Source organism: Patagioenas fasciata, chromosome 23 (assembly GCF_037038585.1).
Source record: "Patagioenas fasciata isolate bPatFas1 chromosome 23, bPatFas1.hap1, whole genome shotgun sequence".
Classification (NCBI taxonomy): Eukaryota; Metazoa; Chordata; class Aves; order Columbiformes; family Columbidae; genus Patagioenas; species Patagioenas fasciata.
This window is the reverse complement of record NC_092542.1, coordinates 3,348,161-3,365,594: the sequence shown is the minus strand read 5'-3', so window position 1 is coordinate 3,365,594 and position 17,434 is coordinate 3,348,161. Positions and strand designations below refer to the sequence as shown.

Genomic DNA, 17,434 nt, shown 5'->3' with positions numbered 1-17,434 from the left:
CAGATTTCTGTTTTCCTTGGGGATTTTAAAATGTTCAACACAGCCCTCCTTTCACCCACATTATCCTATATCACACCGAGAAATACCATTCACCCCCAAGGACACACAGCGCCCACCCAAACTCCTTTCTAGTCCACAGAGGAGACCAGAACTGTGGCAACATGCCCAGGGCTTTACAAATGTTTTTGGATTCCTTCTAATACGTGCTCGGATTTGCAAATGGGAGATGGATCAGAACGCTCCAGAGAGACCCTGCCAGGATCAAGCAACTTTTTGTTTGGTTTAGTTTGGTTTTTTCTCCTAACACCAGTAGCCATTAACCAACTGGGCACTTCCTTGGTGCTTCTTTCCTGCCATTGAGAGTTTCCAAGATACTGGTCACTCCCTCCCTTTTTATGAAGGGCCACTTTGTTAATTAAGCTTTATTCCAGTTCCCACACCAACAGGCTTCTTTCCTTTTAAGCTCTATGTCACTGCTGTGTACTTTGCTGTGGCTAGCAGCGATAACTAACGATGGATAACATTCCCACTGGAATATAAACTGAACAGCATTAAAAAATAAACTGCATGCTAATTATACTTACGCAAACGCATAAGGTCTGCTTCAAAAGTGTTACTGGTATTATCTGCAATTATCAGAACTTAGATAATTACAGAAAAAAAGGCCATGAATCACTTAGATACCTCTGCTTCACCAGACATACAAATACAGCTTCATGTATTGTAAACCAGCTTCCACTAGAATTTCAAGTAGCTATTGAGAACGTCTTCTTCCTCTAGATTTTGAAGTTTGTCTTACAAGACAGAGGCTCAGAGAGACGAGATTCAGTAGCGTGACAACTTTACAAGAACCCAGAGGCAAGCAATAGCTTATCTACCTAAGAATTAACATTCTGCTCCAAGGGCTACTATGAGAAACTGTCCCATGTATGTTGTATTATGCTAGTTTAGTACACCCCCTTCTAATAAAGTGATATAAAAAGGAATACAGTTTGGAAACTCTTGGTCTAGAGAAGGAAATTTGGATTGCTAAACGAGGCTCTAATTCTCAGTCCCAGCTCTGCCTGTTTCGTGTGTTACTGATGAGGAAGGGGAGAGTCCAAACTCTTTGTATGCTGCAGTTTTCCCACCTGCAAAATTAGGACAAAGTACTTCTGCTCATTTACAATGAGCCTGTAGCTAATAAGCAATTAATGCCCAGGCAATTTCCTATGGGTGTGAAGTGCTATAGGTGTTTATGTGTGTCTATAGATTTGCAAAACACTTTGAAAACACACCCATCTACAGAGAGCAGACAGAACAGGAACAAAGATGATCTGCTGAAAGCAAACTAATTGCAGGCATCTGTGACAGAAAGTGGGTATGAGTAAGAATCTTCTGGAGTATTCTGCAGATTCAATCTTCTAGAGGATTCTGCACATTCCTTTTTGTCCACAGTGCTTGGGCCCTTCCCTCTCTTCTCTTTGGAGCTCACCTGATCATCAGCAATTGCTTTAGCAAAGCGAGCGCAATCCAGCTGTAGATAAATGTCGGTCAGTTGGTCCAACAGCTTCTTTGGTTCAAACCCGTATTTCTCAGGGTTTTCGACTTTCAGGTCGCGGCACTTGGGGCCACACAGTTGCTGTAAGTTAAAGTTCAACATAGCAGCCAATCGCGGTCCAAGCTCCTAGGAGATCACAGTAAAACACAGATCACAGCATGAAGGCAGCGATCAAGAAGATTATCACTACATTTGCAGACAGCAGGAATTATTAACTAATAAAATTATCATTTTGCAAGCTTGCAAGAAGTGTCTTTGTGCATGCTTTCCATTAAAAAATAATGCAAAAGGCTTCTGTCTAGAAGGATCACACCATCTCAGTGACTCGGTAATGCTTCTAATGTCAAATAACTTCACCAGCTGAAGAAAGGGGTGAAGAATGGAGACAAATGGCTACCAAACATTCCCAGGATATTATCCAACAGCAGAGATGTTAAAGAAGCTAGAAACCAAACTGAATCTGAGTAGGACTTACAGGTCTGAGAAAAGGCTTTTGAACCTGCTTGGTAAGGATATGGAACATATCAACAGTTTCTGTTGCCAGGGCAAGATATGAACGAGACACACGCTCATCCTGAGCCAGCTGCGACTGCCGGGCCTGCTGCTGATCCTGGAAAAGAAACATTCAGCGGTCACAAGTACAGCAGAATTCCCTACACCATCACCAGTCAAAACGTTAGATCCTGTGAGCATAACGGCTCGTAGACAGACAGAAGAACAGACTGCGATTTCAATCCAGATATAACACATTTTTTCATTTAAGGTACAGCTCACTTTTACTACCTAATACTAAAGAAAAATCTGCACTGATTTTCCAGAATTCTGCAACACTACAAAGGAATGCAAATGCTATCACAAGACTCCACGGTTACGGAGTCTGTTTACACCCTGTAACTGCTCCTCCCAGCTGCAGAACTGGGTTATGCTTCCTCTCCATCCAAGTGCCAATACTTCAAAACCAGCGTGGGATCTGAGAGTCGATGGAGCTGCTCTCTGATCTCTGCATCACCATAAGTACCAAACATTCCACACTGGCACAATCTGGAGCTGATGGACCTGCTCGTTTGGTCACCGCAGTGACAGCTTTACCTTGCTAGTAGGCACAGGCAGAACAAAGGCTTCAGAAGAGCAAACCAGAAAAACCAGAATCAGTTTAACAAACAAGATCTTTAAAGCTTTTTTTCAACCTTTTTTTTTTTAAATCAATAACTTTAAAATAGAAATACCTAACGTTGGTGGGTCAGCACACACAATTATTAATCGGGCCAAGGTCTGGGGTATAGGACTCTAATTGTTTGCATTGAACCTATGCAGGATCAATGCATTAACAAAATAAAAGCTTCTATTCCTTCAAGTCAATTCAACTGGCGAGCATCTTCCAAAACCTCCTTCAAGAAGGTTAAAGTCTCAATTTCTCCACTTAGAATTAAGTGCACAGTAATTTAAAGCTTTCTACTATTTCCACTTCATACCACACTCTTTGCCAGCCACAACATAACTACGCAGAATGATGTTTTTTGCAGAATGGCATCCAGAGAGACCACGGCCACGGTGGCAGCAGGAAAAAGCATCGAGAACTGCTTCTCATGAGCAGCTTTTTGGCGCTGGCCCTTATCCAAAAGCTTTTTTAGTGGTCTCGTATTACAAAAAAAAAAAAAAATCAAAATAAGTAAAGGGCACTTTGAAAACCAGCTCTGTTCACCCTGGGCAGCAGGTCCCACTGTTCTTTATTCTTCATCTCCTCTTGCACTTCATGGATACGTTTTAGGGACTCCAAACTCTCATCCAGCAAGAAAGTTGTGTCATTTATCAGCATGTTGATGTAGCGAACAAACTGCTTCCCAGAGCTGAAAACATTGAAACACGGTTATCACGGCAGAGTAGATGGGTGTGCAGAGCAGACTGCAACCCCAGCACCACTCCTCCTGCACTGTATCTTTTGAATAATGACCCCACTCCCCAAGCCGAGGTGATTGTGGTGTCCAGAGCTCCCGTTCTACTGGAAGGGGCTGCCATTTAAAATACGATGGAAAGCAGCATCACCCATTCCCACTGGTAATGATCTCCTCAGGTCATGCCCTGAGCAGCTTGCATGACAGTAAGCAGCATCATACACAACTTCTTACTCACTTGAACTCTTCCATAAATGTACCATGGTGAGCTATATTCTGCCAGAGGCTTTTGAAAATGGTGCTGATGTGGTAGCGGATGGTAAACTTGTCATAGAATTCGCTAGTGGCTCCAGTATGTTCAACATCTGAGAAAGAAAAAGAGATCCCAGAGCTGAAATCAAAAGTCTTTCGCACCAGGATTCACCTGCCATACAAATCTCTCCTCTACTGTCTCCAGTGTGATGAGTGTCAAGCACCAGGCTTGAAGAGGTGAAATTCCATCTCGTTCACAAGCCTCCATCTTAATCCCCAACTGACCATTTTCCAATCCAGAACCAACCTCATTTCCAAAGAAAACCCCTCAGAAAGCAAAACTTTCTGTTCTGTTCAACTCCACTCTGCTCTTCGTCCCTCAGCCTCAAATTTCAGTACTAAGAAAACTCTGGGAGTACTGCGAAACCAGTTGTTTCTATGGGTGCAAAGCCCCTTTGAACATCTGAATCTACAGGACTAGCAAAACCAGTCAGAAGCTTTAAACAAAAGACTTCCAGTTTGGAATGCGAACACCACAAAAACAATTGCCACACCAATCTACAGTGCTGGTTTTCAGTGCATGGCAGCCACAGGAGGACCAGAATCTTCAATAATTCAATGTTACTCCCGGCAATTCCTGAGCAACAAAGCCTCAGCTTCACAAAACCCAAGATTTACCTGGTTTTGTTCGTTTGTTTCTTTAAAGGTTACAACTAACCCAGCCTTTTGCCTTACTGTACACTCAGTGAGCTACAGACAAAGCACTTACCTGTGTAAAACTTCATCAAGGAGGGGACTAACAATTTAGTGGAGAGAGGATGATTCTCAATCATCTCAAAGAACTTTTGTGTCCGGGGCTGAACAGCTGGGTTTGTCATGAACATCACTTCCACCAGCTTGGCTACTAAATAAGGATTTCGGATGTAGTTCTGGTTGCACAGCATCACAACGAGGAACATCACTATGTCCTGAGTGCAGGGCTCATAAAGCACCTGAGGAGCATATCTGAAGAGGGGAGGATATGGAAAACAACATCAAAAACCCCAATCTTGTATTGTCTACAGAAGATTTATCATCTACATCAAATACATTCAGCTCACTCATTAGCCACAGGAAAAGTTTAGTCATTTAATCATAATTTCCCATCTTTCTCTACAGAATTTTAGCCTGAAACACTATAATAGCAAATTTGCTGGTAACAGCACCTCAGGAAGACAAAACAAACAGCTCCTCATCATACACCACAGTCAAGTCTGAATTTGAAGGCACATTTTCAGGAAGAAAGAGACCAGCTCTGGAACCCCAGGAGTACGGCTGAGTAGCATTTGTGTCCATCTAAAACTGTACAAACGCGTTTTGTCCCAGCAAATTCATAAATGGGGGAATTTTCTACTTATTAAGCTATGACATTGGATAGATATTGTTCTAGTGATGATTTAATGTATCATGAGATCAAAAGGACTCAGCAAACTCCAAAACATAAAGAAAATTCTTGTGGGGAGGGAACCAAAACCACTTCCATTTTCTTCCACTAAAATATTAGGTTAGAAGGGACTTGGGCTGGTCTGGGCATTCTGTCTGCAGCGACGCTTGCCAATGCCGTAATCTTACAGCTGCACCCTAAATTGATGTGCACCCCACCGGTTACAGGGGTAAATGGTAGTACAGAGTTTCCTTTGGATACAACTTTACTTACTGTACAATAAAAAATAAAAATTCAGCAACGTCTTCCACATAAAACTCCGGCAATGCTGCAAATACCTTCGGAACGTCAGGAGTTAAAGGCAATTTTATGCTGTAGAATAAAAGAGACAATGAACGGGAGAGTAAAACAGCAGGGTTAAGTAGAAGCACCATGAGCTCTCCTATTGGAACAATTTACAAAGAGTTCTGACGATCTATGTCAGCACTTCAAGTGTACTAAACACACCCAAGGGTTGCTCCCCCCTGCAAGTCAACCTTAACCTGTAAATAAGATATATATTCCACACAAGAATGTATGTTACTGCCATAAATATAGTAACAATCCTGTAAGAATGCAGACACTGGGAAAAAATATTCTAGAACTGCTAAATTCAGTAAAGAATCTCACATGATCTGAAATATCTCTGACAAAGTTTACACGGATACTCCCGACACTCACTTGGGATAGGCAGGGTCGAGAATGCGCAGCATCAGCTGAATCACCATGCCGTAGAAATTCAGACATCTCCTGAGAAAGTTTTCATCCAGCAAACCGGCATCCGCACAGGCCTTGCACCTCACCAGCTTCTGCAGGAAACACAAAATGCAAAAACTAACCCAGGGCAAAACAATACAAAAGGTCCAGCCTATCCAAGCTAATAAACGTATCTGTGAATTATTACAATTATTTGAAGGAAACAGGGCACTTAAGCCCCAATATATCAAGAAAAAACTGCATTTAATTCAGAGTTGCAGGCACACAGGAGCCTTTTACAAGTTTTATGGGAACAATGAAAGAACATCTCACACGGGAGATGCTCCACTCCCTTCAGCATCTTTGTTGCCCTGCGCTGGACTCTCTGCAGCAGTTCCTTGTCCTTCTGGAACTGAGGGGCCACAACTGGACACAATATTCCAGGTGTGGTCTCCCCAGGGCAGAGCAGAGGGGCAGGAGAACCTCTCTGACCTACTGACCACCCCCTTCTAACCCACCCCAGGTGCCATTGGCTTCCTGGCCACAAGGGCCCAGTGCTGGCTCATGGTCACCCTGCTGTCCCCCAGACCCCGAAGTCCCTTTCCCCTACATTGCTCTCTAATAGCTCATTCCCCAACTTACACTGGAACCTGGGGTTGTTCCTACCCAGATGCAAGACCCTACACTTGCCCTCGTTAGTGAGGATGGCTGAACAAATCACAGTCCCTTGGCTGTTCCCTCTCCAGTAACAACAGTATTTTCTTCTTTTTGAGGAATACTGCCCAAGTTAATCTTGGTGTTACTCCGAGTTTGAAATTCACCATTAACAATATATTGTATCACGACCACCAGCTAGTGCAGTACTCACATGGTTCTTAGATTCAAAACGGGAGCATCAGTGGGAAGTTGCATTTAAACATTAGGATACAGAGTAAATGCACGGACAGGCTGACAAGGGCATTTAGCTGAGAACTGAATCACTTACAAACCTTGAGCTGTGCCTTGCAGCGTTTCAGCATTTCTCGATGCCTGGTAGCCAGAGGAGAATCCTTCCACTGACTTTCATTGTTCTTCAAATCTTCAACAGTCCTGAAAACCACACGTAATAAGAAGTTACCATGACAGAGGGGATATGTACTGCCATCTACGAGGCACTTAACCTCCTCATCTGCTGAACACTGAGAAGAAAGTGCTCAGTGTCGCAAGCAACTAAGCAACTCATGGAAAACACTAAATGCTAAGCTCGCATTGGTGTCAGTAAAAGCCAGGAACGCTTCACTCTGCACCATTAGATGGAGATTCCTGCCTAAGCAACTCCTTCACAACAATTGAAAACAAGGGAAAAAAAGCAATTCCTTTTTCAAGCCAAATGTATGGTTTATTTACAGGCAATCCACAGGCTGGTTAATAAGAAAATGCTTTTTTCTTTAAGATATACCAACCCTTCCTGCTTTATTCTCTGCAGCTTCCCAGGTTCTTGGCCTGCATGTGCTTTAAAAACTAAAAATGAAATCACTATGAACGCAGTCCAAAAATCCCGTAATGAACTCATGGTATTACTGCCAAAGAACGTTTACCAAAATGCAGCGAGTGCAATTATAAACAATGGAAAATACTGATGATACAAAAATCTGTTCTAATTTTAACAGAGTATTCTTCGAGGTTTAGCAACTATAAAAGCCTATTTGAACTTATGCCAAGAGAAATGGAAAACAGCAGTATCTTCATGTCAACATCATAACTTCTATTTATAATTTTTAAAATGGTAAACCACATGCTGAATTACATGTATATTAACAATATCGAGTGTTGACTGTTGAAGGCTTTGTATCCCCTGGCCCCAAGAGCAGAAGTTATCCCACCTCAGAGGCCAAGGGGAGAAAGGTAAATATATTCTGGGACATAAAACAGCTCAAACACAACTAAATGTCTTGTTTCTGAGATCACAAGTCATCTACCGTAACTTGATTATCAGACACATAACTTTATGTGCACCACTACAGCTGTGCCAAAGAGCCTGAGGCTCTCGTGTCCACACACCATCAACCACGTCACGATTAAGTTAAAACAGTGTTAAATAATGTCATGAATCCTAAAACGCTCTGAAGATCATTTGATTATCTTTTAAATAGGATGGTCTTCTCACCAATCTGAGCTGCCTTGTGTAACTAACATCTGCCATCCCACTACTATTTGAATTCCTGATGGAGGCTATAGTCCCTGAACATGAGTAAAAATCTGCACGGGCCAAAAGCAGCAGATTAACAACTAGTGAGGACGACCTGTACTCGGGAACAGCTTTACCCAGCCCTTCTAATTTCCACTGAGTTTATAGGATGTGCCATCACGGTGAGAGGGTGACACTGCTGGGCGCCTGGACTCCCAGCTAACGAACAGCTCCTAACCTGTTGAGCTCCCTGATGGCGCGCAGTCTGCGGATGTACCGGCGGCAGCTGGGCAGGATTGAGAGATGATGGGCATGCAGGGTTAGGAAGAAACATTCCGTTGGGAATTTCGGCTCAGAAAATGGAGACGGATCCCTGTCTAGAAAACAAACAAACAAAACAAAAGCAGTACAGGTGAATAAACTAAAAAATAAACTGCCCTCTCTAGGGGTGAGACTTTGAACTCAGCTTTCTTTAAACAAGAGCAGACAGCATCAAGAAAAAGCATTTAGGAATACGGAATTATTGCTAGAATCAAGTACTTCCATGTCCCCCCAGTATCAAAACCAGAAGGCAGAGTAAATGATTAACGTATCTCCCTAAGAGTACTCACGAAGTTCAGCAATCCAGGCTGTAACATCCTCCATTGTTGCTTTTACTCTTGTCTCATCTGTTGGGAGGTCAATACGACACCTGGGATGAAATATGTACATGGGATCAACCGTTTCCAGCTTTATCTTCGTACTTAGTTGCTGTAGTACCCATAGGAAGTTGAGCATAAAGCCATCTGTAGATACCAAACGATCATCTGTCTGTGGGGTAAGAAAGTAAATCGTTAAAGACATAAGGTTATGAGGATATTATCAGCTGCTTTAACAGCATTCAACAGAAACTAATTATGCAAGTTCAAGAAAAGGGAGAAATGGTGAAGATTGTGGATCTGTAAGGAAACCTTTGTGCTGATGGGAAAAATCACTTCCTAAATTACAGCTATGGTTCAAGTAGTCATTCTAAGAACATTAAGCAAACATATAAAAAGAAGTAGACAGCTTAAGAAATGAAAAGGGCTTAAAAGGGCCTCTTTCAAGAATGGTTTGCCACAGGTACAGACAGCAACAGCAGAGTTTCAAAGAGTTGCTGAGCTTCAATTCCTAAGTTTTATCTCAAGTGTAAAGTTTCTATTGCTTCTTCACTGGAATTTCACAGAAATATTCCTCGTAATGGTTCCAAATGTTTGCTTTTGAAAAGGGGACATGAAAACAACAAAGTTCAGTTGCTCGGGATTTATGCACAGATTTGAATCACAGGAAATGAGTGCAATGTATTAATTAAACAATGGTAAAATGACATCCCTGGAACTGTGCCTGTCCGTATCTGTACGACTCCTTTTCCAGAACTGCGCAAACAAAGCCCAGCAACTTCCCAGCTGGGAAATAAGTTTTTTAACACACAGTCAATTGGACTGAATGAAGCCCCCCCAGATTTGGGGGTAAGGGAGGGAGGAGCTGCAAAGTACAGATACTTAAACATCTAATCATGAAGTGACATGTCAGTCCTAAGAGAGGAAATAACAAAAGCGGACCAAACAGGTAAAAGGAATAATTTCAGAAATGGGAAACGTATTAAAAGAAGTAAAGCCTGATGACAGGGCTCCTTGCCTGTTGCAGTCGGCATTCAAAGTGATTTTGTTCTCCACTCATGAGCTATCTAGTGCTACCTGTGCATGGACTGGGGCCACGGGTTACAGGAAGAGCGTTTGCTTTATTTACCTGCATTTGTGCCTTTTTCATGTTGGCGTTGACAATAGCTGCCATGTAATTGAGAGCTGCTTCTCGAGTTTCGCCATTCAGTAAAATACTGTGCAGAATCTTGAACAGCTCTTGCTGCAATTTCAAGTAAACACTGTCACTTGCACATTCTTCTCACCATTGCATTCCCGCTTGCTCTGTGTTTTTATGTTCTACAAACTCCACAAAACTACAATTTCTGTTATAAACTTATTGCCAATATGCATATATTAGTCATGAAATCAGTTACAGAAAACACGTATATAGAAGACTAGTGCAACACGCACACTGCTAATACAATATGCATTTTTTACTCATCCTTTAATACGAATTATAACCCATGACTAACTGTTCTGTTATTTTCTGAATTGGCTTACAGCTTAGAGAAATATTTGTAGCACTGTTTGTTTTCTTTTCCTAATTCCCTGTAGCCACATCCCAACTGATTTGTTGTTGAATACAGAAGGTAGATTATCTTAATTATATTCTTCATCTATGCCAAGAACACAAAGCCCACACTTCTTTTTAAACGTGACAACACTTACCCTTGCTAATTCCAGGTAATGTTGCAAAGACTGGCTCACAACCCGGGTGTTTTCAAGAGTAATGGCAGGCCCTGAGAAGTACTTTTCAACTACTTTGTTCTGAAAGTAGAATGAATATTGGCAAATATATCAAATCGACTGGGGGAGGACGGACCACCATGCTACTACCAACACCCTCTGTAACACTTACATCATCTTCAGCAAAGACAGAGAGACTGAAGAAGGCTCCAAGGTAGGAAAGTCTTTGCAGTTCTCTTCCTGCACCTGTGCTTAAGGATTTGGGCAACCACAAGGGCAAAGAGACAACCTAGAAAACAGGAGAAACAGTGAGTTAACCTGAGTTGTCCCGTCAGCCGTGCTGCTTCATCTGCACTGTCACCTTCAGCGTCTGCCACCCGCCTCGCTCTTCAACCTTCAGTCGTGCTGGGAGCTACGCGGAAACATCGCAGTATTGCAGCAACCCCAGCAAGTCTTGTTTGCCCTAGATCGTCAAAATTCTCAGGGAAAAGGCCTCCCTTTGCTAGTTTACTTTAAACAGTTATTTAGCATGAGATGGTACAGTGGCCCCTGGTCAGAGTTCTGAAGAGGATTGTCAATGTGTATCGTACAATATAACAACAAAATCAGTTCCATGGTTCTTTTAACTTGAGAAAAATCAGGCTGGATACACTTACCAAACTGCACATAGGGTGTGTTTTCCCAAACTTGATTTCACAAAGTTCACATAGTGCCTATAAGGAAACCCCGAGAAAGATTACTTTCGTGTGTAATTCCTAATTAATCTGTCTGCAAATAACAAGCTTAACATGGTAAACTGCTGAAAGAGCCAAACCTTCTTCCCTTTATTAGTGGAAAAACTTCCTTCTTCTACAACAGTGAAGAGCTCCAGAACGATCCAGAGCACACCCTGCACCCATTTTAGCTTTTACATCTGTTCCGAGTTGTCACAAAAAGCTACCACGTCTCCCAGGATAATGAATTAGTGCACTTATTTCAAAAATTAGCTGTGCAAATGGTTTGTTTGCTCAGGACATAACAATGCCTTTGCTGGACTCCTGAACTGCCACATAAAAGTCAGTAACAATAATAAATAGAGCAATTGTTCTATACATACACCAAGGCCTTTGTCTTTTGAATCAGAGTGGAAAAATGTCAGATGAACACAGAAGCCAGAAACAAAGAATCCTATCCCAGATCTCTAACTCACTTTCAACTGCAGCACAGAAAAAAGAAAGCAGTTATAACAGATGATTCTGAAAACACAAAAATACCGTAGGCTTTCACACATCCTGCTTCTCCTGCATTATATGTTCCCATTCTTCAATTATTTAGAGCAATACACAGAAACATTTGAATATCCCAGTATATAGACTCCATACATATTGGCCTCAGACCCTACTGGATTTTTCATGGTCTTTCTCACGTCTCATATCACATTCAGCTTCCAATAAAGTTTAATAGTGATCCACTAATGAAAGAAAGCCCCAAAATGTTGAAGTGCGTTGTCTTGCATAGAATCTGCATAAGTTATCAGCAACCATAAAGAACCTGCTTCTAGAAATCAACAGTCCTTACCATAAGGGGGTATTTAAAATTGTCACTATCAAGGGAGCACTCTTTGGAAGCTGCAGCCAGGCCTTGTAAGATGGGAACAAAGATCTGTAAAGACACAAGTAGTTTAGTTTATTTAAGAGCAGTGAACAATAAATGACACCAGTGTTATACGCAGCATGAAATGCCTGTTCGTTCCTCAAATCCTGCAAGTTACATGAAAGAAAAACTAAGATCCCCTACACTTGGGGTAAAAATACAGCTTGAATTTTGCACATCAGGTGAGCACGTTGGGTTTGGGCAGGGAAGTTGTAACTGTGGTAGGTGTAATAATAACAAGCAGCAGTCAAGGTTTGCTATGAAAGAGGAAGTGACGTGACAGGAATTGATTAATCAAAAGTAATTATACCAAATTAGTAAGTCCCAATCACACAGCTCTGACGACTATACCCTCAGAAAATAAATGCTTACAGTAATTTAGCAACAATAGCAACAAGAGGTCCCAATGAATTTTAAGTATATTGTGTGGCTTCTATGGAGAGACACAAAATCCTATTAAATCATATTACAGAAAAGGCCCCTAAAGAGGTTGTTTTCTGCTTTGGGTAGAGGAATGCTCTTCTTCTCCAGGGTACGTGACCTTCAATACCTTCCATAACCACTTTTTGACAGTCTATAAATTTACTTTCAGCTCTATGAACTTCTACTAAAAGGTGTCCAGAAAGCTATATAAATTATTCAAACATTAAATTCACTTTTAATAATTAGAACCAGCAAATAATGAAAGCCAGTCTTTTTCACAAAATGCGAAATGAGTTAAAAATAAATGAAACCAAACTCCAAGTGCGTAACAATTTGCCGGCCCCTGAAGCAGCAGCTACAGACCTGTGAGACGCAGAATAAACCTCTGGAAATTCACGCTCCTGGATACTGCAAATAGTAGAATCATATGATAGCGTTATTTAATTTTTGGCCTATGCCTTACCTGTTTGAACACCTCTTCATCCTGATAAGTCGTTCTCACCAATTCTTGGATGAAGCCAAATGGGAGATTCCTACACAGCATATATGGTACCAGCAGAGACTGCTGCTGCAATGACCTTTAGTGGTACACAAAGGAAAAATAATCTAAGACTACTGATCATTTGCAGTAGTATTTGCAAAAATGTCAGAGTAATCACAGCTAAGGATGTGCAGACACACCTGCTCCTTTCAGAAGTCACTAACCTCATCTTCTCAAGTTACTTATGGAAAGGTTATTCTGAAACAGATGCTGCTGCCAACATCTCACTTTAGCGTAATGAGGCTGGAAGAAAATAGCAGCTTCTGTGTAGTAATTGGTTCCCCCTTTACTCCTCTCTAATGAAAAGACCCTTTGTCAAGCTCGACTAGTGAAGGAGCAACATTTTTGATGTTTGCTTTTCCGGATTAATAAAAGAACATAACATTAGTCTTTTCTGAACTAACGGAGTCCTTCCTTTTAACTGCTCCCTGGGATTTCTGAAAAAGTGTCTTTTTCCTTATTACATATATAGAACTTATTCCAATGCCAACACCGGTTCACGTAAAGACAAAACCAACCTCAAAGCACAATGGATAGTGCACCTATAAAAATTACAGATGTATTGTTTAGAAACACAAACACAATAATGCAGACTTTACTAAAAGTCACATATCCTACTTCAAAACCCTTTTTAGGGCTGCCAGTTAAACAACTGCACTTGAAATCTCAGAGTCTCGATTTAGTGTAGAATGTTTAAGCACAGGTTTACATTACCAAATCTGTTGTGGTAAACCCTGTGAAATAAGCAAGTGCTATGACACTTAAACAATGTTTTGCTACACATTTTGATAGGACTGGTCCTCAGATGCAGCTCTACAGGTTACTGACTCTCACAGTAATGCCCCAACAATCTGCAAGTACAACAGTTTATGCACAAATTAAAGTAGAAAACAGCTTTGTTAACCCAGATCCCCCATTTAAACTGTTCAAGTCAACCTGGAGTTTACCCAAACACAATTAAAAAACACTTAAACTACTCTCCACCAACATATCAATGGGAGCAATAGTATCCAATAGTAGAGCAATAAAGTATTTCTCCAGCATACATTTATAAATGTATCCTGCTCCCACAACTGATCTTAGTTTTCTTATCTAATCCTCAAAAGAAAAATGAAATCCCCGAATAATCTGATTCCCATGCCCAGCACGGGTTGTATTTACCTTGGTTGTGTTAAGGATCCCTGTAGCACCAAAGCAGCGTGTGAAATGCACTGGGATCGGATGTTGCTCAGTAACTGGCTGACTGTTGGCTGGCTACACATCTGACAAAAATATCGTTATTTTAATACAAACTAAAGGTATTCAGAGACAGAACAGACTGGAAATATGATAAATTTATTTATTCATGCAGTATGAATGTAATATGCAAATTAAGATTTGCACCATTCCAGCTAAAAACCTTTGATTATATATGAAAAGTGTTGTTTGGTTGTTTTTTTCCCCCAGAGGCAAAAGTTTAAAGCAGAATATAGAACGCTGATAGGGAGCTGGTCTCACAAAAGTATGTTTTACATGGAATAAACTTGGCTAACATGCAGTAAATCAAAAGGGGAAGGGCAGTTTCTAACACAGTGCTTATTTTAGAGGCGTTAAACATGTATGTGATTCAAATACGATGAATTAGTAAGAGTCAAAGGGATATTATAGTTCTACAAATTTACAACAAAGCTATCAAGAAAGAACCACCAGTCTCCACCAGCTCTCCCCACTGAGCAGCGAGAGGTGTCTGTGACAGCACTGACAACGTCACTCGTCGGAAACCTGGTTGGAAACGTACCTTTGGTGCTTTTCTCTCCTCTATTCCCACTCGGTCAAAACACTCAATGAGGTAGTTCAGCATCTCTGTCTCCTTGCAGTTTTCAATGGTGAAGTGGTCACTGCAGGAATCGGAAACACTGGAGCTGCCAGAGCCTCCCATACTTCAAAACACACAAGAAGAAGGAACAAAGCGTTAGGTCCAGTTCTTCACTTGTGCAGTCAAATCATCCATGAGCTCCTCACTTCCTCTGTCAATTTTCTGACGACTCCATCCCATCACACACATGGCTCAGTAATTAAGATCATTTAGGAGCTCTCTGCATTTAACAACTTGTCCAACTCTGAAAGTTCAGCTGTACTGTAACACGACTGAAGAATCCGTTATCTTATTAAATGAACAAGTATCCGAAAGACAGCAATAAGGTGCACGACTTCAATGGAATCAATAAATCTTGTTCTCACGTGGCAACACCGAAAGTGAACGGCCTTGAAGTTGTTCCTGACACCAAAACTGTTCACATGCTCAGACATCCCAGCACTTCCCTGCCATGGTGCAACCTCTGCACCATCTCTGGACATAGAATTCAAAACGCTGGAAATTTCACCAGCTCTGGGAAGCTCACGGAAAGTGAGAGCCTCCCAACGTGGAGAGGAGACCTCAGCTGATAGACAGCGCTACAGATAATCGCTTGATACATTCTAAGGAAGGAGAATGAAGAGAACAGGATATGCATCAAAGCAAGCGTTCCTTTTAAAATTTCCACATCAGAGATCATTTAATTACAACTCTGTGCATTTCAATTCCCTTGCAGTAAAGGATGCCATTTCCTTAAAGTAGCAAAGCCTCGAAGGGCAGGGGGAGAAAACACAGGGAACTGCTGCAGAGAGTCCAGCGCAGCCACCAAGGTGCTGAAGGGAGTGGAGCATCTCCCGTGTGAGGAAAGGCTGAGGGAGCTGGGGCTCTGGAGCTGGAGAAGAGGAGGCTGAGGGGTGACCTCATTCATGTTTACAGATATCTAAAGGGGGAGTGTCAGGAGGATGGAGCCAGGCTCTTCTCGGTGACAACCAGTGATAGGACAAGGGGTAATGGGTTCAAACTGGAACACAAGAGGTTCCACTTATTTCTGAGAAGAAACTTCTTCCTGGTGAGGGTGTCAGAGCCTGGCCCAGGCTGCCCAGGGAGGCTGTGGAGTCTCCTTCTCTGCAGACATTCAAACCCGCCTGGACACCTTCCTGTGGAACCTCAGCTGGGTGTTCCTGCTCCATGGGGGGATTGCACTGGATGAGCTTTCCAGGTCCCTTCAACCCCTGACACTCTGGGATTCTGTGCTATTCTTCAAAGAAAAGTCTGAGTACAATCAGGGTGGATTTAAATGAAGACCAATTTATAAACCCCAGATCTTAAACTGGAAAATAAGAGTATTTGTTTCCTTTAAAGCAGCTTTTAAAAAACAAGAGCAAAACTACAAACTGTGTGAAAACTGGAATTTCCTTTAAACTGTAAAATAATTTACATTTTAACAAACAAGCTGTACAAAGGTATTGTGCAAGCTTTACAGTCCAACCAACAGATCAGGGAAATGTTTTTCCTGCTGAGCATCTCGTAGCTCAGCATGTTAAGAGACACGGGCTCTTACAGCAGCATCTCCTTTTGCAGAGAGAACTTGTTTTCAGTTATTCAATTAAAATGAATTCATGTAAAATGTAGCTGTATTAAAACAGTGCTCAGTAACCATGAAATCCCCCTCATTCTGTTCTACGATCTCTCTTGTAAACCTCAGCTTGACACATTCAGCTTAAAAATTACCCTTTTTAAGAACATGAATTTATATAAAAAACCTACTACTTCTACCATTAGTCATTCTGTTAAATGATTTCACTGCAGCAGTAACTGAAAATATTCTAATGCAAAGCTCATACATCCCTCACACACACAGGGAATGCCTCGGTATTTTCCAAATGCAAGTTGCTGCATAATTGTACAGTCACTGTGTTTATAATTTAACTAACATCTCACTGCTGGCTGCCGAATGCCAGGACAGAATTTACAAACTAAGGTTCCAGAAGCACAGCAGCCTCAGGAATCTTTGCAACTCAATCCAACATCTGGATTAAATTGTTGAAAGGATAAGGATTAAACAAAACAGTAGGGGAAAATAATGCTAAATTCCACGTACACAAAAAACCCCAAACCTGTTTTATCAAGTTCACCCTCCCGAAATTAGACTGGGATGGCAAAAGAGGAGATGCTATTGGAAGCTCCTCTAGTTCCCAGTCTGGCTTTAGCAGTCCTGTCCCAACATACAAGTACAGGCAGAAAAGCCAGTGGGGCCAAAAAGATCATCTCATACCGAGTCTTTTTGGGCATTCCCTGACATCACAAGGTACTTGACTTAGCTTAGTTGTAGAAGGCTCAAGCAATAGGATTTGCCCTGGCTTTTGCTGTAACTAAAACACTTTGAAGGGGACAGAAAGTCCTGGAGGAACTCCTTTCCTCCATTTGTTCAACATACATTTAGTCTTTAGAACTCTAATCTTTCCCTTACACATCAGTACAACCTCAGTCCTAATAGGAAAACATTTCAGCCAAGACATTGCAGCGTTACTCTGCAACGGAATGTATAACCACAGAAGATCCTACCTCACATTTACATTTCCAAGAGCTTGATTTTCCTTGGCACGTCCCGTGTTCTGCAGGGTTTTGTGCACAGCTACCTGGCAAA

At 41.6% G+C, this 17,434-nt stretch overlaps 1 protein-coding gene across 5 annotated transcripts in view; it reads right to left on the bottom strand.

The window, feature by feature from the left end:
• The window catches only part of UBE4B (ubiquitination factor E4B), a 34,229-nt gene that overhangs the window by 3,248 nt on the left and 13,547 nt on the right, over positions 1-17,434 (bottom strand). For all 5 annotated transcript variants that reach the window (XM_065855127.2, XM_071798278.1, XM_071798279.1 and 2 more), the window contains 18 exons: positions 14,731-14,872; positions 14,115-14,215; positions 12,876-12,990; positions 11,915-11,998; positions 11,014-11,070; positions 10,530-10,646; positions 10,340-10,438; positions 9,777-9,890; positions 8,621-8,819; positions 8,248-8,386; positions 6,832-6,931; positions 5,828-5,955; positions 5,381-5,479; positions 4,454-4,689; positions 3,671-3,797; positions 3,243-3,387; positions 2,016-2,150; positions 1,475-1,666 (listed from right to left, as the gene is read on the bottom strand). In XM_065855127.2, coding sequence (XP_065711199.2) covers positions 1,475-1,666; positions 2,016-2,150; positions 3,243-3,387; positions 3,671-3,797; positions 4,454-4,689; positions 5,381-5,479; positions 5,828-5,955; positions 6,832-6,931; positions 8,248-8,386; positions 8,621-8,819; positions 9,777-9,890; positions 10,340-10,438; positions 10,530-10,646; positions 11,014-11,070; positions 11,915-11,998; positions 12,876-12,990; positions 14,115-14,215; positions 14,731-14,872 — 2,329 coding nt within the window. The remainder of the gene's footprint in view (positions 1-1,474; positions 1,667-2,015; positions 2,151-3,242; positions 3,388-3,670; positions 3,798-4,453; positions 4,690-5,380; positions 5,480-5,827; positions 5,956-6,831; positions 6,932-8,247; positions 8,387-8,620; positions 8,820-9,776; positions 9,891-10,339; positions 10,439-10,529; positions 10,647-11,013; positions 11,071-11,914; positions 11,999-12,875; positions 12,991-14,114; positions 14,216-14,730; positions 14,873-17,434) is intronic.